General features: G+C 46.4%; 2 protein-coding genes across 2 annotated transcripts in view; both read left to right on the forward strand.

Moving 5' to 3' along the window:
- Positions 1 to 19581: 19581 nt before the first annotated feature.
- SMIM36 (small integral membrane protein 36) lies at positions 19582 to 19915 on the forward strand. The gene has a single exon (XM_071573364.1). It carries the CDS (start codon positions 19586 to 19588, stop codon positions 19913 to 19915), a length of 330 nt encoding a protein of 109 aa, XP_071429465.1. The 5' UTR covers positions 19582 to 19585.
- Positions 19910 to 24750, forward strand: part of MMD (monocyte to macrophage differentiation associated) — a 42987-nt gene continuing 38146 nt past the window's right edge. The window contains exon 1 of the mRNA XM_071573362.1: positions 19910 to 19998. Within this exon, the coding sequence (XP_071429463.1) occupies positions 19958 to 19998 (41 nt within the window). The 5' untranslated portion in view covers positions 19910 to 19957. The remainder of the gene's footprint in view (positions 19999 to 24750) is intronic.

Raw genomic sequence — 24750 nt, forward strand, 5'->3', positions numbered from 1 at the left:
AGCACACCAGGTCCTGCTCTCCATTAAATCAGGTTATGCCAGGAAAGCCAGTGGAGTTGTTCCAAATTGGCATTAATGTAATTGAGAGCAGAACAGGCCCTGGTAGCCCAGCTGGCAGCAGTAGAGTCAGTGCAACTTAACCAAGGAGACTGTGAGCAATTGGCTGGGTGTTTTACCACCAATCTGGACCTCTGTAAATGCTCTCCACCTGCTGTGTAAGGTGAGTGGAGAGTCGCTTTAGTCCAGAAGTTTCTTTAAAGCCCTCATGAAAGGCTTTGGTAGGATGTTACGTACATGTGCTGGATCCCAGAACATGGGTGGGCACCTATGGAAGTGGCACCTATGGAAGTGGAGTTGCAGCGAGGCCCTGGGTAGGACTGGCTGGTGGGTTTGTTGTGCCATTAAGTCCTGGAAGCACAGCCGCCTGTCTCAGCTTGGTGTGCAAACTAACAGATACCTGAGCCCTCAAAACCTGCAGCATCTGAAGGAGTGGGCAGAAGTGCAGGACCAGAGCCCACTCTGCTCCCTTTGGCAGTGGTGGGACTCACTCACAAAGAGCAGGAAATAGATGTGGCTGTAGATCTGATAGCGCCGTGCTCGCTGCTGTGCTGGGAGCAGATAGCTGAGCTTTGGGGGCAGAGCAGGCTGGGCACGTTGCGTATCCACGTTCCACAGGCAGGGCTCTATTGTTTTGTGCTGTGCAGAGGCTGTTCCCTGGAGGATATCCTGTCTGAGACCACCCTGTGCCAGTCTGCTCCATGGCTGTGGAGGGGCTGGATGGTCACAGCAAAAAGAATTTGATAATGCCTTGTAAAAACAGTGATTTATCTGCAGGGGTGAAGCGAGCGAGCAAAGTCTGAGATTTTACTCCTCTTTCTGGGTTTTTAGCAATGTGCCCATGATGCCACTCCTGAGGACATCCTTACAGGCTGCTGGGTACTCATGGTGCCCCGGAGGTGTGCAAGGATGTTTCAGTGTCAGTGTTTATCTGCACTGTCTGCTGCAGGGAACACAGCCACGGAGAAGCACACAACTGTGAGGAGTCCCAGCCAGGGTTCTCTGTGTTGTGGTGCTGTTTGGTAAATGCTCTGGGAAGAGCTGTTTATTCCAAGGGGGCTGCCTTGTGAATATCCCAGCTCTGATTTATTTAGTCTGCTCTGCTGGATGTGAAAAAACCCCATCTACTATATAATGTAAACTAAATAACACACCAAGTCATTTTGGACAGGGAATTCACTAAAGTCAGGGTGGTTTTGGTCCTTCTGGCTGCTTCCAGCAGTGGTTTAAAGGATGTGCTCAGCATGGTCCTGGGAGGGACAGATGACCTCAGAGAGAGCTGGTGAGGCTCCAGGAGGTTTGGGCTCCTTGCTGATGCTGTAACTCACCCCTTCAATGCTGGTGCTGCCAGTTGCCCCAGCACAGCTGTGCATGTGGAGATGTGCAGTGTTCCCAGTTTGGAAGGGATGGCTGGGAGGTTGGGATGGGACAGGAACAGGCTCTAGTAGGGTATCAACAGCCCATCTGTTCCCATCGGCTCTCTGTAAACACAGGCAAAAGGTTCTCATGCATCCTTTTCCAGTGAAACGTACAGATTTTGGAACATCAGGATGTTTTCTAAGCCTATGTTGTGTTTTCTGAAGCTTTTGTTTAGATTTTTTGGTTTTTCTCTAAATATGACTTTCATGTCTCCTTCTGAGATTCTCAGAATTAAGGTGGTGCCCCATTTTGGAACAGAGGTGGAAATAGTTTCAGCATTTCCTCCAGCTGAGGGCAGGGGGTTTAACTTGGACTGAGGACAGCAATTTTTCCTCCTTTCCTCACTTTCCCAGTCAAATTGGTCATTGTTAAACCCGAGTGACCTGAGCTCGCTCTGGACTGGACGCTGGTTCCTGAGCAATGCCAGGGCACTTGGAGAGGATTTGTTGCATTTGCAGTTACAAGTCACAGCCCAGAGCTGCCCCACCAGCATTTTCCTTGTGACTGTTTTCCTCTCCCATCCAGAAAAACAGATGGTCACTGTTCTCCCCTCCTCTGCAGAACTGCATCACAAATTACACGGGTGTGTGTTTGGATGTATGTTTGTGAAAGTAGGGCTCGCTCAGCTCTCAGATTTTACAAGATTCATCAAGAATCAGCTTAGACTTTCCACAGAAAGGGAAAAAATCAATTATTTGCTGCTGTTTGGCAATTGTGACACATGGGCCAGTGCTGGGATCCTCCCCTTGGACTGCACCAGCAAGGATATTGCTCCCACAGAAGTTTTAAAAGAAATTGCTTATTTCAGCACTTCGTTTGGCTTCAAGTTCTATTGGAATTGGCTTGTCTGGCTTTTAATGAGCTGCGAAGACTTGAGTTCTTCTGCACCCAGGCTTGATGTTCACCAGAAATTCAGCTCTTATTTGCTATACACTTCCACCAACAAACTAAAGACGGAAGCAAAGCAGGATTTTAAGTTCCCCATTGGAGAGTTTGTTTGATGGTGCAGAGCTGCAGGTCCCACAGGACCACTGCTGTGCTGTGGTCTCGGGAGTGACAGGACATGTGGAGCTCATCTCCTTCCACTTGGCATGGCCAGGGTAGCACAGGTCCCTAAATTTGGCGGGTGGATTGTGCTGAGGTCGCTGTGAGTGCTGACTCATTTGGCAGCTGGACACGGCCCGTGAGTCACCATGAGTCACATCCGTTGCATCTTGGGGTACATCACTGCTCCTGAAGGCTTTGATGTGAGCTATACATATGATTCCTTGGAAACAGCTTCCCTTCATTAAATCTAAGGAAAAGCATCACTGGACTTCAGAGCCTCAATTAGCAGGAAAAGCAAACTCTGAGCACAAGAATTTAAACCTACTTCTGGCAGGACACAGTGAGCTCTGCTTCATGCAGGAGTTAATGGCACTGAGTGCTACAAATGGCATGAGAAAACTGGACACTAAAATTGCCTCACTGTGGCTTAGAGATGCCCAGAGATGAGCAGCCAAGCTCAGCTTCTCACGCAGAGCAGGGCTGCACAAGCCATGGAGGTGTGATAGGGGAGGGTAACTTGTTACCTATGGTCTGCCCCAGAGGCCATCAAAGGCATTCATCCAAACCCCAGGGCTTTCATTGGCTTTTGCAGAGATTGCAGGAGAGTAAATATGCTAATTCACTAATTCAGCAAAGCACTTAAGCACATACTTGAAGCAGACAGCTTTTTAAGTGCCTTTAGGAGTAGGAGCCAAGAAAAGGAGGGAACACAGCAGATCATTCTTCTCAACAGCAACTTCAGCACATCCAATACAACAGCCATCTTCAAATCCTGTTTCTTCCCTCCCCTCTTGTGTGAGCAAGAGCTCAGTTCAGAGCCACCAGATTCACTGCAGTTGTCACTTCTCTGCTGGAGCTGGTGGTACCTTCCTGCCAGCCTGGCCCTGTCACCGTAATTTTATCTATGCTATTGATCCACTGGGTTTTTTTCCCCTCCTTGAGGCTGCAGTTTTGGGAAATGTTTTTTGGAGGAGCAGTGCTTGAGATGCCATGGGATCACTGCCTGTCATGATGCACCAAGGTCTGCACATCCTTTGTGGAGCCTGTTTAGATCTTGGTGCATCTGAGACTCCACTGGTAGAGAAGGCCAGATTATTCTTTCAGACTCCCACTCTTTTTTGATTTCTGACAGACATTTTTTCCTCCATATTTTTCTTAGTTTTTTTCTCTAGTTCAGTCCTAGCTGGAGATGGATAAAACCTTTAGCAGAAGCCCCTGCCCTGGACAAGCATCAGGATGTTTCTCCAGAGTGTGCATGCATTCATAAATACAAGGAAGAGGGAGTGGCACACCTCATCTCAACACAAAGATGATAAATACATTTTTCTTGTGGATATTTTATTATCAATGAATAGTTTCATTAAGACGATCCTGCACTTTTCCTTCTCAGGTGGAGGGCTCTTGACTTGGTGATTTTTGGGTTGGATGATGGACTATTTTGCACAACAGCTGCTGGGAGGCAGCAAAGCTGTGAACCCAGCCATAAATCCAGACTGTCAGTCCATGGTGCACAGTTGTGGGGGAAAAAAATAAATTCACATGCTGTCTACTTTTTTGGCTTCGCTTTCCTTCACTTGAGGCAATTTCCTTTCACAGTTGAGTGAAGACTTCCAGGGAGATGATTTCTGCAAAAGGAGCTGTGCATTAATTGGGATCAGCACTGCTCAGATCTTGACACTTTGGGCATTACAGGTTATTGCTTTTAGTGCTTCTTTAATCAGGGGGGAAAATTACATAAACTGGGAAAAGCTAATTCGTCTCCAAATGAAGCACAGCAGGTTCTATTGAATTATCTTCTCCAACCCCTGTGCCAGACTATGGCACAACTGATTTTTAAAGAGGAGTTTCTCAGGGCCAGAGAGGGTGGGCTGGAATGGGGAACTGAAAGGGGGGTTTAAGAAATGTCTCTAAAGAAACCACTTGCCTCATGTCAACTTTGGTGTGTGATCCAGAGAGCCCAGACAGTCTTTTAGCACTCCTGTCGCAACAAATGAGCAAACAAAAAAACCCACAATATAAAGTGTTTGGTGAGCAAGAGAAATGGAACAATTCACTGCCAGTAAGGAAAGGGAAATAAAATCAAATGGGCTTAAGCAGAAAAACAACCCTGTGCCTGCTTCTTCCCAGAGAGACAGACACACTGTGGGATGCTGTGGCATGTGATTGCTGCCAGAACTGGGGTGGGTTGTGTGGCTGTCTCCTGGCTGGCTGTAAAAGTCACTTCCAATATGTCTGGCTGTGGGGATGTGTAAATCCTGGCAGGGAAGGCAGCCTGGGTGCGTTCTCAGCCCTGAGCCAAATGAAGATGATGTTATTTCCTACTCTGCTTGAATCCCTCTTGTTGCCACTGGTAAGACACTCTTAACTGTTGGGGCTCAGGTTGTGTTTGCTGTGAATCTGGGAACTCAGAGGATGCCCTCTGCTCACCTTGGGGTGAGAGGGCCCTGCCTACTGTTTTTATAGGATTGTAATTACATGAACATCTTGATGGTTGGAGTTAGTAATTCCTGCTAATAAAAATGTGGTGTTGTGAATGGGTCAGTGATCAGGAGGTGGGATCTGATATACTGTGTAATTCCCACTTCTTTTTACAACTTTTTGGGAAGACAGCCCCAGGCCGGTGGTGCCAGGGGACAGTCACTGCTGATGTGGGCAGTGCTGCAGAGGCATCACAAGTTGTCCTGTGTCACATGGGCAGGGGACATGAACATCTCTTCATCCTCTGGCCACACCAGCCAGGAGGAGGATTTCCTCTGCAATGAGACGGGGCTGAGAAGCAGGCGAGACTTTCAGGAATATAATCAACACTTTAGACTTACCTACACATGGGTATTACTTTGGGTTACAGTGAGGTGTGTGCTGGGGCCGGGCAGCTGGTCTGAGCTGGCTCCAGACATGGCTGCCTTTATCCTGGGGCCAGGAAGACCTTGGATGCACTTTGATTCAATCCATTGAACCCTGTTGACAATGTCAAAGAGTAGGTCTGAGATTGCCACTCTAACAGCCACTGTCATCTGCTTGGGGACAAATGTCTGGCCACAGAATACATACTTTTTATATGTGTGCATGGAATTACTGAAAACAAAACCATCAGTTTTTAATTTTTTGACATTTCCAAACATTTTTGCTGTATAATCCACTGCAAAGTGCTGGTGCTGCAGGTTTGGTCTCTCCTGGGTTAAAAGGAATGAGTGCCTTGCATGGGCTTTTGGAGGCTCCTTTGCTCAGTTTGTGGTTGTTGAGTTCAGCATTTTTGGTGTTTGTGTTTTAAGGAGTGATTCACTTATTTTTGCTCAGGGCTAGCTCAGTTTGAGCCAGGAGCAGGGCAAGGAGGGTATGGGTTTGGTTTTGCTAAACTTCATCTGTGACTTTGAATTTGCTAATCCAAACACAGAACTAAAGGGTGGCTGAGATCCAGCTTCCAATTTATCTAAAATGATTGAAAACCAAAGCTGAGGTTTGGGAACATGGCTCTCCTTTTAACCCTCTCTTGCTCCATCATTTTATTTTCTCTTTGAAGAAAGAATGGGCAGGAGATTTTCTAAAAAAGCATCAAATACCAGAAAGCTTTTGGTGGCATCTTTTTTGATGACATGCCCTTTTCCTGATCATGACCTATTTCCAGCTGGTTTTCTCTTTGCCAAGCTCAGGGACACACTGCTCAGGAGATGTATCTGCTGCAGGGTCTCAATGGGGAGCAGATTTTCATCCAGAGCAACATGAGGGTGGTGGGCCTGTGGTGCTGATGCTGGTTTGCTCCACCCCAGAAAGATCTTGGGCTGTGCCAGGGGACAGAAGGGAGCCCTCAAAGTCCCATCCCAGCCCAGTCCTGCCCGTGATAAATCTAAGATATAACTGGCAAAGGGACATTAACACTGTGCCCAAGGGGACATGGCAGAGCCAAATGCTGAATTCAGGGTTTCCGGCTCTTTTTCTGGTCTCAGGGCCACATTTGGGGGGAGGAGGGTAGAGGGTGAGCTGTTCTTTCAGCCCTGCTCAGTGCCAGGGGAGCAGCTCTGTATCCTTTACCCTCCCAGACAGGCAGGCAATGTACAGTACAACCCTTCTGGCCCTTTGCCCCCTCTCCTGGGTACAATCCCATGTGAGCTGAGCAGAGCCCTCCACACAGCCCATCCCTGTGCAGGGGAGCAGCTCTAACAAATGAGTTCATGGCAGAGGAGTTTCTTTCCACTTCAGCATTTCAGATTTCTGAGTCTCCAAAGCCCAGCAGTGCAGTGTCTGTGAGGCAGCATGGATTGAACATCTGGGAAAGGTTAGGGTCAAATGTATAAATGGGGGAAGCACAGCACAGTTCATTAGAATGCTCAATCTGTGACGTCAATTGAACTGATCAAGCCCTTCTGCGTTGTAGTGAGGGAACCATTAACTTTATCCAGTGGGGAGTGTTTATATGGAAAATATGAGGCCAGGAAGTCTCTTCTGATTCCGATATTGAGGCTATCAAAGGAACTCACTCTCATACTTTTTTTTTCAATGTCTACGTGTTGCTTTTCCACCCTGTTACAGTAACACCAGTCTCTTCCTTGGCCCCGGTGGGGTGACACTTGCCACCTCCTTGCCAGCCAAGCTGCTGGTCCTGCCTTCTGCTTCTCATGGAGTTGGGTGCCACGGAAGCCTGTGGAGCTGCTCTCTGTTGTCCTGTTCTGCAGAGTTGTGTGAGGCAGCTTCCTACCACATGTGCACAGACTGGCCACGGTCCAAAGTACACTTGGAAGTATTAAGATGAAGTTTAGGAGTATAATAAAAAAAATAGCTTCCTTGGGAACAAAATTTCTGCTCTTGTAGTTTGTTTAAATGCAAGACAGTGTCAGGGATCAATGTACAATACCCTGGTGTGCTCACAGGGCATTTGGAGTTGTGGGGCTTCTGCATAAGAAATTAGAGACTGTACAATCTCCAGTAATTCTGGTTCATTCAAAGCCTGATCTGTTCCTGTCAGGCAGGTAAAGGTCTTGTTTTCTGTGCTCCAGGGTTAAAAAAAAAGGGAAAAAAAGAAACTGTAGTGCAATGACTTGATTACAGTACCTGGCTCTTGGAAATCTGACCCCCAAAAATGGAATCATTCATTATTAGTCCAGGGAAAATTCCACCCTCAGCAGCTCCTCATTGCCCTGCAGCCCTGATGTGCTATGGACATGGCTGTGCTGGGACCCTCCTATGGAATCGGCTGTGCTGGGATCCTCCTTTGGAATCGCCTGTGCTGGGACCATCATATGGAATTGGCTGTGCCGGGACCTTGCAGCCAGCCTGGGATTTCATCCTCACATGAAGTTCATGGCTGTGGTAGGAACTGAGCTTCTATGTTCTGGATCCATCCATTTGAGTTTTGATCATCTTTCAGCCAGTCCTCTATGTCCTCCTTAGTTTCTATCGTGCCTGTCTGTCAGAGGGAGCTTTTATCCCTTGTCTTAAATCCTGGGCATTTATTTCCATTGCAGAATTTTTTTCCTGAAATTCTCTTACCTTACAGAGATAGTCAAATCTCACCCACCTCACACACCTTGACAATGTTAGTCATGGGCCATGGCAGCCTTGGATTTGTTGCAGAAAAGCCTCCAAATCAAACTCTTCCTCATTGGATAAGGCATCTCCCTGCAAATGGCCTTTTTTTTCCTTTTTTGTTCTTTTTAAACTTGAAAGAGCTTTTGTTTAACTTCTGAGTAAGCCCTTTGCTTTCTGTGACCTGATCTCAGGCGCACACACCAGCTGGGAAAACAAAGGAGCTGTAAAAGCAGCAGAACAGCAAAGGCATGGATGAAACCACGAGAAAAATGGGTTTCTTGCCATGCAGCTGGGTGGTCCACATGGAGCCTGGGTGTTGGGCTGAATCTTGAGAAATTTAACACACCTCTGAGCATGAATATCTTCTCTGCAGGATCAGGCACCTCATTTACCTCCTGCTACATCCAAAGACTTTTCTTAAAGACATGTGGTGCTGCTTTAAAACTCTGCCCTGACAAGAGAAGGGCAAGTGCTGGGGCACAGATACCAATGTCCAACTGTGAGCTGTGAGGACTGGTGGGTTCTTAGGAAAAGATTCAGTTGCTGTAATTCTCAGTAAAGCCCCCAGTTGTGATGCACCTTGATATGGTGGATGTACTCATCCCCATGGAGTCCCAATGAAGGTGCTGCAGATGTCTTTTGTATTTTTTTTAAGTAAAACTAAACACCCCTTCCTTGCTGTCCTGTGGTCACCTTGGCTCCAAGAGTTCCCATTGCAGATTGATCCCAGCACATGGTGGCTCAGCTCTCCTTCCCTGTTCCTCCAACACCCGGGGTAAGGCAGCTTTGTGTCCTTGGAACAACCATCTCAGACACGGGAAGGAAGGAAGATCTTTAGAAAGGGGTGGGATGTATGGAAAGCACTAAAGTATCTGTGGAAAAGACATATCTTCCATAATTTTTCAACATCAATCTGACCTTTAAATCCTTACACTTTCAGACATACACATGCATATGAGTGAGCCATTCCCTTTCTCACTGAGGAACTGCCTCTGTCTCCCTTGAAGCAGCACCAAGGGGCAGATGGGCAGCTCCTCCCCCTCTAACTGCAAGCTGATGCTCTGAAGCTGGAGCATCCATTTGATGAGACAAAGAACTACACTTTTTTTCAAAAACACATGTGTGAAGCTCTTGAGGTTGTGACCCAGAATGGGTCAGCCAATGTGCTGTTTAAAAAGCATTACAGTACTCAAAATGAAATAATTTTTCTCTTTGGAATCATGGCAGTCAACTGAAGTGCTTCCAGACCAGAGCCAACTGTTCGTAATTGGATATTTAATCTGTTTTGTGTAGTTTAGCACTATTTCCACGTTGTCTGATCAAAAAACCAAACCAAACCAAACCAAAATAAATTTAAAAATCTTTCAAAGTCAAAAGACTTTGCCAGGCTTGAGAATATTATATTGTACTCTAACTAGCTCATCTGTCAGAATAAGAATGAAATCAGCACTTGGCTGCACTTAGTTTATTGATGTGTTGCCCAGACCAGGACAATGGTTGGTGGGGTTCACACTCTTCACTGTCAGGAGGTCCAGCACTGCCCAGGTGGAGCCCTCATGTTACCTGAAGTGTGAGCTGTGGAGCGGCACCAGAGAGGAGAGTGGCACAAAGTTTTCCCTTGGGTTGGTTTTGTCTCTGCACTGACTAGGTCTGTGCTGGAATATGTCACTGACTCACAGGCAAAGATGGCACATCACTGACAGTTTGACAAGAACACCTTTGTCCTGAGGGATTATTGATTTTCTGAGCGTGACTGTGACCAAGAACTGCTGAACATTAAACAAAAGACAGGTTTGTGGTATTAAACTGAAAATAGATGTCTCTGTACAGTGTGGCACTCAGCCCAAGAGCACAAATCACTGTACCTTTTTCAGAGGGTGACCTACCTCTGACACAAATGGGGGATTTAAAGCCTGGGGGATTTAAAGCTTAAGCTCTCAAAATTTCCTCTTTGGCCACCTTTGCTGCATGAAAGGTTGTGTGCTGCTAATCAAACGAAATTGCTGAGCAACTTTGAAAAGTGTTGTAACATATGGTGTCAGTTTTCCTTCTGATTTATCTGCACTGAATGACACAATATACAGTTAAGTGCTACCAGGCAGTTAATCACTTACCTGAAAGCATTAAGTAATTTTATTTACATGTGCATGGAGCTGGCCATCTGCTCAGAGAACTGGCAAACCAGGACCTCAGCAGTCACTTGGAGACAGGGAAGTTATGATTTTTCAGCAAATTAAGTAAAACACTAAGCAGTGCCTGATTTCAGAACAGAACTAATATTTTACCAGGAGTTCACACAGGTGGGTCTGTGGAACATCACAGGGGTTTTGGCCAGCTGGGCTCATTTCATACTGTGCTTGTGACCATTTTCATAGTCACCTTCACCTTGCCTTCCCCTCCAGCTCAGGGCTTTTTGGTTAGTGGAAGGACGTTTGACTTGAGTTCTACTGAAATTTCACTCAGAGAGGCTGAAATACTTTGAATGCAGTGACAAGAACAGAGAGAAACCAGAATGCTATGATGAATGGTAATAAGATGTCCAAGGAATTACATCAAAACCTGACTGAAGATAAGCCCACAGTGATACACACAGAGCCAGAAGACAGATAGGAACTGCAGAGGAAGCCAAGAAAGGAACAATGCAGTTGTGATAAGACAGCAGCCAGGAGAGAACAGTTCAAAAAGGACTTGGGTTAAATTTGAAGCAGAAAACCATGTCTGGTGCCAAGAAAGAAACCTGAGGAACATGGCAGGATTGACTGCAGTATAACTGATGGGTCTAGACATGAGGGAGAGCCCAAGTGTCAGAAGGAGATCAGAGGCCCAGATCTCCTGACAGCATGGGGACATGGTTCTTTCCTCTTCAGAGAGGACAAACTCCCAGGAAAAGTGCCTTGCTGCAGACTGGAGTCCCACTTTTGTCTGAGGGAACACAAAGTTCAAAAGTAGGTGTGGAAGAAGCAGAGACAGCACAAAAAAGCTTGGTGATAAACAACGGGGAAGTGGGTGAGGCAGGGGAAGAGGATTCAGCTCAGACTGACGCATCAGCCTTTATCTCTGTTTGTATCCCTGTATCTTCCATCTCCAAAGGAAGGCACAGGCTTTGTCCTCGGGGCTGCTTTATCTGTGCCCGAGGGCGGTTGGCAGCAGTGGGGCTCTCATGACCAGGGATCATGTCCCTGTGGCAGAGGTGGCTCCAGGTTGACCTTGTGCCTCAGCCACGAGGTGCAGAGCCAGGGACAGGAGCTCAGGGTGCTGAATGGTGACAGGATGCTGTCACATTCCACTTTCCCTGTGGGCAAGTGAACTGACTCACAGAAATGTGTGTTACTGTGAAGGAGGGAAAAGAGAGATGGCAACGTGGATTGGGTTTGAACTGGGATGGAGCAGTTCAAGGAATCCATCTCTGCTCAGCAAAGCACTGGGATGTGCCCAGCTGTAAATGTCAAACAAGTCCTGTAGCCTTGACTGAGGATTAGGTATAAGCCTTTTCTGTTTTTCTGAATTAAACCAATGCTTTCAAAACTTTGAGAACTTGAAATCAGGGACAGCAAAGCCAGTCTTGCTCTATTTTTCATATTTGTTCCCAGAGGCTTCTTGGCAAAATTCTACTCTGTGTACTTTTTCAAAAGAAATCTGGGACAGAATTACTTGAATAGGGAGCTATAAGTGATAAAAATCTGTTTACACCACAAAATCTCCAGCCAGATGATTGACGTATACATTTCTGTCCTTCCATTGATGTAACTTTTCAATTTCCTGTTGATGTCTAAGCTTGATTTATTTTTCCATTTATTTGGGTTTTACAAAGACCACTGAAGAGCTTGGCACTTGGATCTCCATTTTTTTTGTCAGTTCAACCCTCTTAGTCCTCCCTCGCTTCATTGTTTCTGCAAACAATGAAAAAGAGAGATGGAAAGACCAGCTGTGAACAGCTGGTTTGCTCACCAGGTGTCTGACTGGTGTTCAAGTATCCTCTTTTGAGGGAGGCCTGTGTTCCCTGAAAAAAACCCCCAAAAATCTAAATTCAGAGTTCACTTTATTTGCCTCCTTCACACATGATGTGACACAGATTTGCAGATCTGCAAGGAGCCAGAAAAAGCAAAACAAACAAGAAAAACTGCTCCAGGAAACCTCAGGATTTTTTCTCTCCAGTTGCACTCCAGCTGAATGGAGAAAAGACCTTCTTAGGCAGATTGTGCCAAGTTATTTTTAGGGACTCCTTTTGATTCTCATCATACAAGTGCCCTCTGCCTCCTTCACCCAACATCATATTCAACAAGGCAGTGGTCAAGAACCTCTGGTTGTGGAGACACTTCAGCAGTGGTGGCTCATGGCCACAGTGACTCCTGTGTTTTATTCTGCCTGCAAATCTGCACACTTGGGCGAAGGCTCCACCTATTCCCAGCTCCTGGAAGTCCTCGGTTCCTTGAAGCATAGCTGTGTGTTTCCAGTTGTCCCAAGGTAAAGGTAGTGATGTCTTAAATGTAAATCAAGCAAAAGCAGATTGAATTCAGAAGCAAAGCTGATTTATTGTCCACAGATTTGTAACAGGATCACACCAGTGCTTGAACATGCCCCAGTACAGTGATATATTCCTGACATCCAGCCCCAGGGAGGTTTATTCAAGGCAAACAGAAAGAGGAAAACACACATATGTCACCCTAAGGGAGGACACACAGATTTACTGGCTAACAGTACCAGAAAACTGTTCAGCAGCTCTGTCTGCAATGGCAAAAACTTGGTGAGCAGCACCGGCTAAAGCTGGAGCTTCTCATTCCCCACCTGCTCTCTTACCCCTGGGTATGGCAGATTCTCTTGGATGCTTCTACCTCCTGGCTTTTCTGGGAGGTCACCTGAGAATGCCAGCACCTATTTTTCTCTTCCAGGTTACAGCTGAACTGATGAGGAGGTCCCCAAACCCTGCACACTCCCAGATCTGGGCACACCAAGTGTCTCTTGTTAACATGCTCCAGCTGCTCCACTCACAGTGTGCTAGGAATGAGAAAAGACAGAATATAGCCCTTAATCTTCATAAGCAATAAAACAAGAATCTGTACATCTCACTTTGTGATTTCTCAGATTAAGTGCTTTACTACCTCCAATAATAACTTGATTTCTGGCAGCCACAATGCAGTTAATAGCTCTTGCTCAGCTAAACACACAGGCCTGAGCAGAACACTCTGTGTGCCTAAACCCATCCCAGTCTAACAAAACCTGTGAGCATGGACTTCACTTCCAGGGAAATAAGGGCAGTGTAGCCTTAAAAACTTGCCTGAAGTTTTGTGTGCAGCACCAAGTCAGAACAGTGGAAAGGCTGGGATAGTTTAAATGGTGCAGTTTTGAGTCTGATAGCAAACTCAGCTAGGGGAAGCAAAAGGAGATTCACTGAACTCAATGCAATGTTTACAACACTAATTTGATCTGCATCATCTTGATGAGCTCCTGCAGCAGATGTGTTATGGGACAGAAGACAAACCAGGTAAGCAGCTCAGCTCCAGCAAAATTAAAACCCAGTCTGAGTCTCCTTTATGTATGTGTGACCCTTCCAGGAGACTGGCATTCAATATCCAACATTTCTATTTTCTTTCCCCTTTTTTTTAAAGTAATTTCAGCATTAATAATGAGAAAGAATTCACATTTACTTGTGCTTCTTAAGCAGCTAAGGAGCAGTGGACTGACTGAATCTCACAGCACATCGAACTAGATCTTCCATAATCTAAGGTAATTGAGCTTTCATTGAATAATTACTTAGAGATGAAAAATAAGCATGTTTCCTTTCTTCAGGTATTAATCCTCTATTGCTTCTCACCCTACAGAGCAGCACTGACTAATGGGACCCATGATCTGTTGATATCAGCCCAGTTATGTTGATAAAGTTACAGGGATTTATCTCACATGAAGAGTTGGATCAGTGTTTTAAAATCAAGACACAGGTTTCACTCTTCACATCAAATCTGTCTTCCTAGCTAAGAAAATGCTCAGTTACATTTTAAACTATTTTTTATGAAAATTCAGTATCATTTCAGTTACATCCTATAGGAGATCATGAAAAGGGTTCCTCTGTAACTGTCACATCTTGTGACCCACTGGTGTGGATCGAGCTCTCTCCTCTCCTCCCTTTGTGATGCAGCATCCTGGACTCAGGCACAGTCTCTTACAAAAATTGATTTTTTTTCCCTGCAGAATCCCTATCCAAAGCAAAAATGTCACAGCACAGAATCAGATCCTTTTGGATTTTGCTCCTTGCAGCATCAAACAGAGCCAGTTCTGACGCCAGCAGGGAGCAGGGGTAGGACTAAACACCAGCACCCCATTTCTATTTGGTACATCTCAGCTGGGCCAGGAGCTGAAGGACTCATTTCACCTGGAGCCTGAGACAAAGAAAAAGCAATCAGGAGAAAAGCTGATCAGCATCTGCCACCTCATGGTAACTGCTTTAATTTTCCTGAGGACCAGATCCTATCCAGCTGAGACTCTTCTAGTAAGTTGATTTGCAGATAAAGGAAATTGGATTTAAGTCAGTATGTTTCCTTTTTGGGTATAAAGGGCTGTAAGTGGGAAGTGTTTTCATGGCTGAACTTTTAGAGAGAAGAACTGAGATATGCAGGCAATGTTCGTGAGCTTAATCTGGTAAAACTGCAGTCTTTGTTTTGAGCTTCTGACTTCTTTTCAAGCATGATTCAAGGTATGTTTAAGCTCAGGTGCCAGCTGCCTCTCTCACCTCTGCAGCACTGTTTACAGTCTCAAAGTCAGATGCTGTAGGGACTGGTGTGGGTTTGGGGTCCCACGAGGGCACTGCAGTACAACTAAGCAAACCAGTTCTGTATCCTAATGGCTATTTTCTGTTTCACCTTTTCATCTTCCTTCTTGAATTTCTAGTCCTTTCTCAAAGGCAGCATTTTCATACTTATTTTCTGATGCTGTAGAGACAAAGTAGATAACAAGTGCACCTGTAAAGCAGGAAAGGGCTTAACTACTGTTTTAGTCATTCCTGAGAGTGAGCATCCTGTGAGCATCCACAGCGCGAACTCCTTTCCCCCTTCAGATGCTGAAGAAGGATTGAGGCTTGATTGAAGGATTGACCAGAAGAGCTTAAAAAGCAGAGGTCTCCGTGCCAGTGAGCGGTGCTGTGTCTTGCCCGGAGGAGTTCGGTACCAGCGGGGTCCGCCCGCGGTCCCCCGGTGCCACCTGCCGGGCCCCGGGCGCTCCGGGATGCTCCGTGTGGAAAGCAACAGCACCAACGTGTGGCCAGCCGGGACCAGGCATGGGAACACTGTGAGGATCTTACATAGCCCGGGCTGTGAGAGGCCTGCAGGGGGAAGAAAAAAAAGTACCGAAAAAACAGGCGTAAAGTGCCGTTGTTACCTTATACTTGCTGCGCTTTGCTCGGGTTCTGTAAATTCAGGTCTCTTGTGCCACTGGAGATGCCTCAGCACACCTTATTTTTAGTGGCACTGGTCAGTTCCAGCCTCTTTTCCCCAAAGTTCTCCAATATGTTACATGACTTCTTGCACTAGGGAAAAGGGCAATGAGGGACCTGGGTGAGCAGCTCCTTGTGGCATAGCAGGTGCAAGTGGCATTTGGGCATTCCAGAGGCACCCCCAAAGCTGCTCAAAGGCTTTGCTATTGGTGTTTGCACTCAAGTGTGTAGCACATCTGTTTTTGCTGGATTGGCTCTGCTCACTCAGGATCTGGGCTGTGGCTATTGGTGTGACTGTGGTTTGGCTCCTGATCACACCAAGCTTCTGCCTGCTGCCCCAAAATCTCTGTAGTTTCTCTCTTAACTTGTGGCTTGTATAAGGAAGGAGATGGCCTTTGGAAGCTGCCTCCAGCTGTCCTGAACTGCATGTACAGGGTGTTATCCAGGAGGTAGGTCTGTCCTTTCTCATTTCCTGTCTCAGTCCATTTGTTGTTCTGTTCAGAATGTGCTGGTATTGCTGTCATCCATATTCCCCTCTTTCACACTGCCCCAGGATTGAAAAGGTTTATTTCCTGGGGGCTATTTTTAGCCATGACACTGTGGTTAAGCCCATCCAGCCCGGCAGTGACGGCTCTCACTGTGTTGCAGCTCTGAGGTGCTGGAATTGGGTCAGCACTGCCAGGCATTTCCTCCAGCACACAAGGCTCTGCTGGCTATTGGGCTGCAGCTGGGGAGCACCAGGAACTGCTCTTTGCTTCCATATGGCTGAGTCCAGCAGGGCCTGGTGTCACTTGGATATTCTATGTGTTTCTACCTCGATGCTTTGAGCGCTGGGTCACCCTCCTGAGCTGCTGCCTTGAAGCCACCAGCCCTAACCTACTGTGGTCAAAAAGAGATGGCACTGCAGGGACCTGAATTGAACTCCTGCATTGGATGAGAAGATGCCATAGTTTCTCACAAACTAATTTATTTTCTTCAGCCATTGTCTGGAATTCTTTTGTAGTTGTTCTCAAAAGAGTGCTCTTGTGGCTCTCTCCCACCAGAACCTCTTCCCAAGACTTTCTTTTTAAAATCTCTTTTTTCTCTGATTGTAGGGAAGTTCTTTGGTGTTTTAATACCATCTGAACTTCTGTACTGTGAAATTCACTGTGCAATGGCTTCAAGCAAAAATTACAGAAAATATGTAGCTCTCTATTCCATACATCTTTTCCCCTCATCTCTCCTCCAAGTTGAGGTGATGTTTGCAGAAGAAAAGGTGCTTTCTGTCCAGAATCATCTATAAATTGAAGTGGATAAAACAACAGGAAAAAACTGAGGGAAGGACTGAGCATAGAGTTGCACTGGTGGCCTTGGGACTCCAGCCAGGAGCTCTGGCCCTTGGGTAGGCTTTTTTGTAAAGCATTAAATAATGGAATAGTGGAATGAATAAATAAATAGTGGACTCTAGCTAATCCACTTTGAGAGGATATAGCAGAAGTTTTGTGCCACACACCACCCCTGCACTCTGGCACAACTGGTGACAGCTGGTCTGGCCTTTGAAGCAATTGTAGCACAGTTGATTTGTGGAGATCTGAGGGTACAGGCACAAACAGCAGGAGGAGGGTGAGGTGCCAAAGGCTGGTGAGGGATGGTCGGCTCTAGAGCTGAGGCCACAGGATGGGCAGGAGGGAGCAGTGTCAGGCAGGGGAGGACGCTGGGACACTGATCCTGGGAGCAGTGCCAGCTTGTCAGGGTGAGGCTCCACTATAAAAAGCTCCAGTGTGTGTGTGCAGATGAGGTTCCCCAGGTGGTGTGATGCTCCTCCTGGGACAGGGCTGTGGGCAGATGGTATTAGATCCTGCCAACCCTTTGGCACAGGAATATCAAATGGTGAACATCTATAGTTTGCCCTGGCTGTGGGCTGGGAGGAGGGAGTAAGTCATGGTATTGAAGCCAAATCCCCTCCTAGACTTCAGTTTTCAGCCCACTGACTTAGACAAGGGCTGCTGGGAGCAGCTCCAGCTCAAGGACAGGAGTCCTGAATACAACAAAGGCATTGAATGTGAAGAACTTCTTGCTGCAAACCAGGCCCTGGGTACAACCTGCAGGAGGTTATCTTGAAAGTATCATCTATTTTCATTCTGAGAGAATGTTTCAAGAGCTGCAGAGATGGAGAAACAAGGAAAATCTCTCTCCAAGAGATCATGCCTGCAGCAACACAGAAGGTGCTGTGGTAATAGAGTACTGGATTTTACATTTTGAAAAGTCCCCCTAAAAGCTGGCCTGGTGCCTATCTAAATTAAACACTTTATGCCATGTATCTCTCTGCTGCAGTGTTAGACAGAAATCTGACACCCAGCTATTACCGCTGAGGACCTTAGAGGAGACAATTCAGGTTTGGCAAACTTGCTGGTACTGGATAAATGCAAGGCAGAAAAGTCCCATAACCTTCCTTGTGTGAGCACAGTGCTTAGTTTTCAGCACCTAAGATGCCATTTGAGGACCAGTCTCTCAGCAGATAAACTATATATTTACAACTCTGGTACAAATCTTTCGTAGTGCAACATGATTGAAATTTAAGACCATGAACTGGTTTGCCCTTCAGAGGTCCTGATGTTTCTGAACATTTTGGAGGAATTTTCAAATCACTTTCAGTTTCTCAGTGAGCAATGAAAACAAATCCCAGTTCTGATCACCATTGCTTTGGAAGGAAAGTGCACAATCAAGAGCCTGTCTTGAAAAAATCTCAGCCTCATCTAAACCACATCTGACAGCCAAGTGCCACAGCACGTGATGTGTGACGGGCACACAGCAGCAGGGTCACAAAAATGTGCATCCTGGGTGCTGTTGGGTTTCCTCCTCCTGCCAAGAGTGCTGCTGGCAGTGCCAGCCTTGGGATTACTCCTTGAAACTTCTTCTCAGCTGAAGAGCAGTGAGGGCAGATGGTGGGGGACACAGCTGATGTTGGCCTTAAAACGAGCGACGCGTGCTGAGGGCGACGGCAGCAGGATGGCCCCATGACATATTTCTTACAGCTTAGACGCGCCAGATCGGATTCCTGCTGACACATAAAGCCCTTTTCCACAGCTCTGCCAGTGTTAAGAGCTGGGACAGCCTAATCCCTTCCTAAAACCCTCCTGTGCTGTAACCAAAACCTTGGAGTTTTGCACGGAGTGATGAGTGTGCTGACATAGGATCTGTGGTGCTCCTTGGCTCCATCTCCTGCTCTTTGTGTCTCCTTCCTGGTATTATGCACTGGGACGTCTCTATTTTGGAGGAAGAAGGAGGTCTCTCTAAGCAAACACTATGTTGGTGATGTGTGGCAGCTTCACAGATGTAAATCTGGAAGATGCAAAAGGTACTTGGAGGTCTTGTGGTTGGGAGCCTGGCCCTGCTGCCAGGCAGGGAACACCCACATTGCAAACTCCACTTTCTTTTCAGCAAGCAGAGGGTCCACATAGGAAATATAAATTAGCAATGCCCAGGCTACAGAAATTCTCCAGTTATGTTGTACCTTCTCACAAGTGGGAGACTCAAAGGAGATGGAACAGCCTGTGGGAAGCAAGATACTACAGTGGAGTTTGTGCAAGGAGTGGTTGGGCTGCATGTGGCACAGCAGTGTGATATGTCCCTGTAATCCTGATGGGGACTTGGGTAATAAACGTCTTTAATTCACTTTAAAATCCTTCTGTAGCACTAGCCCAGAAAGGTCTTAGTGGAAAGCAGAGTCAGGGTCATGAGATTTTGAGAAAAGTTACCTTGCAATGACTTTCTAATTACTTCTGAATTCATTTACTAATTGTCCAGCTCAGTTTTCTACAGCCCCAAAGCCCAAACCCACCTAAGGAAGGAAGGCTCTGCAAAATGCCTGTAAACTCAGTTTGGTACCTGCCTGTCAAGGAAAGAGATGGTCCCTGGGCAAGGGGGATGTTTTCCTGTCAATATAGCAATCAAATTTAGCTTCTGCCACTGTAGGTAACGTGGCATTAAAAGAAGGAGCTTAAGTTATTAAACTGAGCTGCTTTAATCGTCCAGTTCAGGGAAATCCATTGCTACAGGAGACCTGAGGATTAGTGTATTTTTACCTCAAAGCCAATACATCTCTTGTGATCGGTTACCGGCCGCTCACTCGTGCATATGAAACTTCCCTCGCCGGGTTTGCCCTCCAGAGCATGGGACCAAATGGAGTTTTATTTGGAGATTGACCCTGTTACCTTGAACCTCATCATTCTGGTAGCTAGTTATGTCATTTTGCTCCTGGTTTTCCTGATCTCCTGTGTGCTCTATGACTGCAGGGGGAAGGATCCCAGCAAGGAATATGCCCCTGAGGTCCCTGCAGACACCCAGCCCCCGATCCGGCTGGTGGTGATGCAGCAGGGCTCCCCTGGCACTCGCTGGGCAAAGGGGCTCATCTCTGCCTACGAAAACCCTGCCGACCTGCAGGGGAAAAGGACTACTGTTGTGTAAGGGGACCTGCCCCGGAGCTCCGTGCCCGCCTCGCTGCCCGCTATGTTTACTCTCCGGCTGCAAAAGGATAACGCGCTCGCAAGGTAAGCTGAGCCGCCGGTTCATTTGATACAGCACCATTGCCACGGGGGGTCATTTTGTGTCGAGCCGTGCTCTGCATCGATATGAGCTTGCACTTCTGCCTGCCAGCCATAAAGAGGCTAATTTCCATTTGCGTTCTGCTGCCTCGCAGCCCACTGGCAGTCAGAGGCGGTGACGCTGTTACTCACCCAGGCACTGGTGAGGGACCTTGGTTTAATCTCCACTTGTGTCTGGTACAGTTATTTTGGCAAGAGCACAGTGTTGTTCAAAGCATCCCACCCGGATGGGCTGAGCTGCCCTCCATGCAGCTTCGGCATGTCTTCCTCGGCCAGCAGAGTGCAAATGACCTTGGTAGGCTGTTCCCATCTCCCCAGAGAGAAAAGAAACACTAAGGATTTTAAAAGGATGGAGATTGTGCTTTTCTGATAGGAGCCAGCTGCTTCCCCCATCAGAATTTAATACTTTCCATGTTGTCTGTGAGGTCCCCTGAGGGCAGTGCCAAGCCTGTCTAGGCACTTACTTTCTGAAGGTAGAATGTGAGCTCTGCTCTCATGGGACAGAGTACCCCCTGCCCACACCAATACCCCCACTGGATACAATATACTTCCTGGAAAAGCTGGGTATGATGCCTTCTGCCCAAGAGAAATTGTGAAATGGGGTAAATTTACCAGTAACGTGATATATGTGAGTCATCACTGCCATCTGTCACACTGGAACAGGAATTTCTGCCCCTACATCCTGGCTTTCAGTGAGCATCTCCACATGTCTGCCCCTGCCTCTGCCCCTGAACCTTTCCTCAGTTGTTCCATCTCGGTCACATCAAGGCCCTTGTTGTATCTCCAGTAAATCCAGTGTTATCTGCATCAGCTCCTGTTATTCTTCCCAGAATTTGGGAGATACAAGCTCAAGGCCTTTTTGGTTAAAAAGTTACTTCTTCATCTTACTGGGTTTCTCCCTCTCAGTGCTTAATGCGATGTTTAATACCAAGTTACTGTGTCTCTCTAGATATTTCTTGAGTTCCTGAGGGTAGTACTCTTTAACTGGTGGATTTTAACTGGTTATTAAGGGGAAATTAGCACTGGCCCCAGACTGTTGCAGTTGTCTGTCCCTTATGCTATTTTACATTTTCTTAATGTGAAGTACACACCAAGTCCTACAGAAAGCTTTGGTATGGTGAGATTTTTTACCTGCCTGTGTTAGGTATTGAGGATGACTCATGGGATTGCAGTGGTCCTAATGCCTTCAGGACAGGCATTTTAAATACTTCCAGAAATAAACTGCAGTGAAGTTGAACTATAATTGAGCAAAGCCGTTGGCTGGATTGCATGGCTTGTACTCCAGCTGGGTAGGAACTGTCAGCTTGTGCTACATCCCCAGACATGCTGGCTTATGAATCAGCCACAGAACATCCTGGCAGTGCCAAAGAAATCTAGAGAGTGGCTTCTCATTTAACTGTATTCTAAGAAAGGGAGCCAGAATGGTTACTGGTTTTTCTTTTGGTTTCTTAATTCTTATGGGTGAGCCCAGGTTTTGTTTTCAAGCTGTCCTTTGCACCCCTGTGAGTTATGGATATGTCTGGTTTGGAAAGGAAGGCTCCTGAGAGCTGGGTGCTGGAGTAAAACCTTTGATGTGATGAAACTGGTAATAAACCCAAAGTTGGTGGCATGATCCTCTTCCAAGTATTATACTGAAATAATGATATTGAATGTTGTTTTGGTTATTTAGCAATGAAAATGCAATTAGTCAACTGTAAGCTCTAGCTGCTTTGGCAAAACTTGGCAGGGACTAAGCTGCTTGTATGTTGTGGCCACTGTCACCCCCACAGGCCAGTGTTGTCTTTCCTTGGACTCTCCCACCTGCCTCCTATTCAGCCTGTAATCTCTTTAAACCTTTTTGTGTGTTCGTGTATCACCTAACCTGCTAGGAGCCTTCTTGGTGATAAGGGATCCCTGGTGTTAAGGAACAGAAATAATAATCTTTGCTAAAAAGACCTTGAGGGGACTAAAAAGAGCTCAAAAATATCACAAAGTGTGGCACAGCTGTTTCCTTTGATGGTGAGGTGTCATACTAAATGCCACAGTGCCAGCAGAAAAGCTCTGTGGTTCTTTGATGAAGGTCATGCAAATAACTCGATGATTCCATGACACGTGTGCTGTATCTTTGCCACAGTGTTTGTTTCTGTAAGCAACACATGGAGAGACAGACTTGCAAGGCTGTGTTAATAAATACTTTGAGATAGCTGAAATTCTCCTGATACGTAGTTTTCTTTAATGGCAAACCTTTTGTGTGCACTGGCCACAGACTGCTGGCTCCTTGAAACCCAGTGGAAAGTTGCTGATTTTGGCAGGGGAAGTTTTCTTGCTTAGGCTTTGGGAAGCTGAGCTGTGGTGCTGCTGGTGGTCCCTGGGGAGGCCATGGGCAGGGGAGCAGTTTCCAGAAGCACAGTGTTCACTCAGAAGAAAATTTATCAGTTGTGATAGTGTTGGACTCTGCCCTGAAACGTGGAGGCAAAAGCAGCAAATGACACTTTCCTGCTGATAGCAGGAGGGTAAACAGAGAGTAAACCCCCTTCTGGAAAATGAGAAACTAAAGTGCATCAGGACTTTGCCTTCCTAATGGGAATAATATGGCTTTCTTAGTTTTGTCTATACCAGAATGATGTTGGAGTATTAAAGCAGTAGGAGAGCCCTTGAATATGTACCAAGAATTCCAAGTAATCAAGTCACGGCCAGTGAAATTACTGCTTTGGGGAAGTCTCTACTACCATGCTTTATTTAATGACTGTGGCAGGATTAATGCATGCAAATGAGCTTTTACAAGGCCAAGCTTGCCAGAAATCACCCTTGAAGCTGCATGCCCTCGTGTTTGCAGTCCCCTGCCCATGTCCTTTGCACCAGTGTGAGGAAATGGGGACAAAATATTCTCGTCTTTGTTCAGTCTACCCTGGGTTTGTGCCTTGCTTAATCCTACCCATGCCTGTCTCCGTGTGCTTTGCCCAGAGGATTAGGCAGTACTTAAGGCTGGGATATCCAGCACAGAAATACTGTTCTGAAGCAGGTGCTGTTTGCAAAGGAGCAAGATGTTGGTCAAATTGTGTTAACATTTTTTCAGGAGCAATATGAGTTGGAGAACATTGGATGGCCAGGCAGGGATTTAGGAAATATGTTCTATTCCCAGCTCAGCCTTGGTTTATGGGGCAGTTCTTGCTCCTCTGCTCCGTGTCTGCTCTGCATTCATTTTCTCTGCTCTTCTGCCCTCTGCACTGAAATTTCTTTCTTCATTTATGCAGTTCATAAGGGTGTTACTACAAAACTTGGCACGCAGTGGATGCACCTGAATTTCACTGTATGAACTAACCCCAGTAGGTTCAAAGAGAATAAAATAAAATATACTCCATCTGGAGCAGGTGGAACAAAGAACTTGATGAAGAAGCCACATTAACTCTGGGCAAAGCCTGGACACAGAACCTTACAACACCCATGGTCACCAAGGCACTCTGACAATCTGTAGCTCTGTGATATGAAGGGAACTGAGGGGTGCTGGGAGGATTTATTGCTGTTCTGCATGAAGCAGGAATTCAGTCTGCATTGGCTTGCTTTCAGTTAGCTTTAGTGCCCTTTTAAAGTCACATATTACTGCATCTGTAGAGCCTTCATTAAAGGGTTTCACAGAAACAACAGGGAAAGAAAAGATTTCTAGGCTTCTCCAACATTCATTCAAGTCAAACAAGTAATTAAATTAACTGAAAATACATCTTTCATGTAAGCCTGTTCCGCTGTAAACATACTGTCTGAGCCTTCAGATTTCTTTTTAAAATCCCTAATAAGCCACTACATATGAGTGGAGGATTAATCCAGACAGACTAACCCATATTCACGAGGAAGAATTCCTTCCCATGCTGTGATTGTTTTGAATTTGAAAAGGGATAAATCTTGTCTCATTTTTTTAATTGTACCATTGGACCATTGTTTCATGGTGCAAATGCTCATTCTCTGATAGTGCTGAGTATAGAAGCAGAGTAACATGTCCAAGTCAAACCCCTTGGCTGTAAGAGGAGTTTAAGAATAGTTTTTACTGCCTAGAACTGCATCACCTTGCATTATCAGTGATTCAGCTTGTGCAGTGATGGTGCTCTGATGGTGCCAAGCAGTAGGAACTGATATTGGGAGTTTAATTGGAAATACTGTTCTTCCAGCCATGAGCCAATACTATTTTGTGCTAGAGGGAGCCCTATAGCCCACTAGCCATCTTTTAGATGAATTAAAACCCACGAACCCAAGTCTCTCAAGCTACACGTGTCCTTTTTAAAAGGCAAAGTATCAGCCTGATTCTCCTGCTCCAGCCCAAATGACTTTGTGACCCTCCCGAGTGCCTGACTCCCTGTGCAAAGTGTGTTCTGCCAGGTGGGGTCTGGGGGTTGACAGCAGATCCATGTGCCTTGCTGATGTCCCTGAGGGGCTCCTGCAGCCTGACCCAAAATAGCAGCTCTCAGAGGTGGCTGGAATGACAGCTGGAGCTGCAGTGGGGATGTGCACGTGAGGAAGGTGTGAGGGATGGGGACGTGTGCCGGAGCCTGCTGGTGGCTGCTGCTGCCCAGGGGAGGAGGCAGGTGGGCTCCTGAGGCAGCTCTCAGGGCTCAGAGGTAGAGGTCTGGTTCTTCATGCTTGGGTGATGGAAAGCCTAATTAATTGTTTATAACTAAACTGCTCTGACATTCACAGCAGAAAGGTGTCTGATTTATCAAGAGAAAATCA

The sequence above is a fragment of the Pithys albifrons genome, chromosome 19 (genome assembly GCF_047495875.1).
Source record: "Pithys albifrons albifrons isolate INPA30051 chromosome 19, PitAlb_v1, whole genome shotgun sequence".
Classification (NCBI taxonomy): Eukaryota; Metazoa; Chordata; class Aves; order Passeriformes; family Thamnophilidae; genus Pithys; species Pithys albifrons.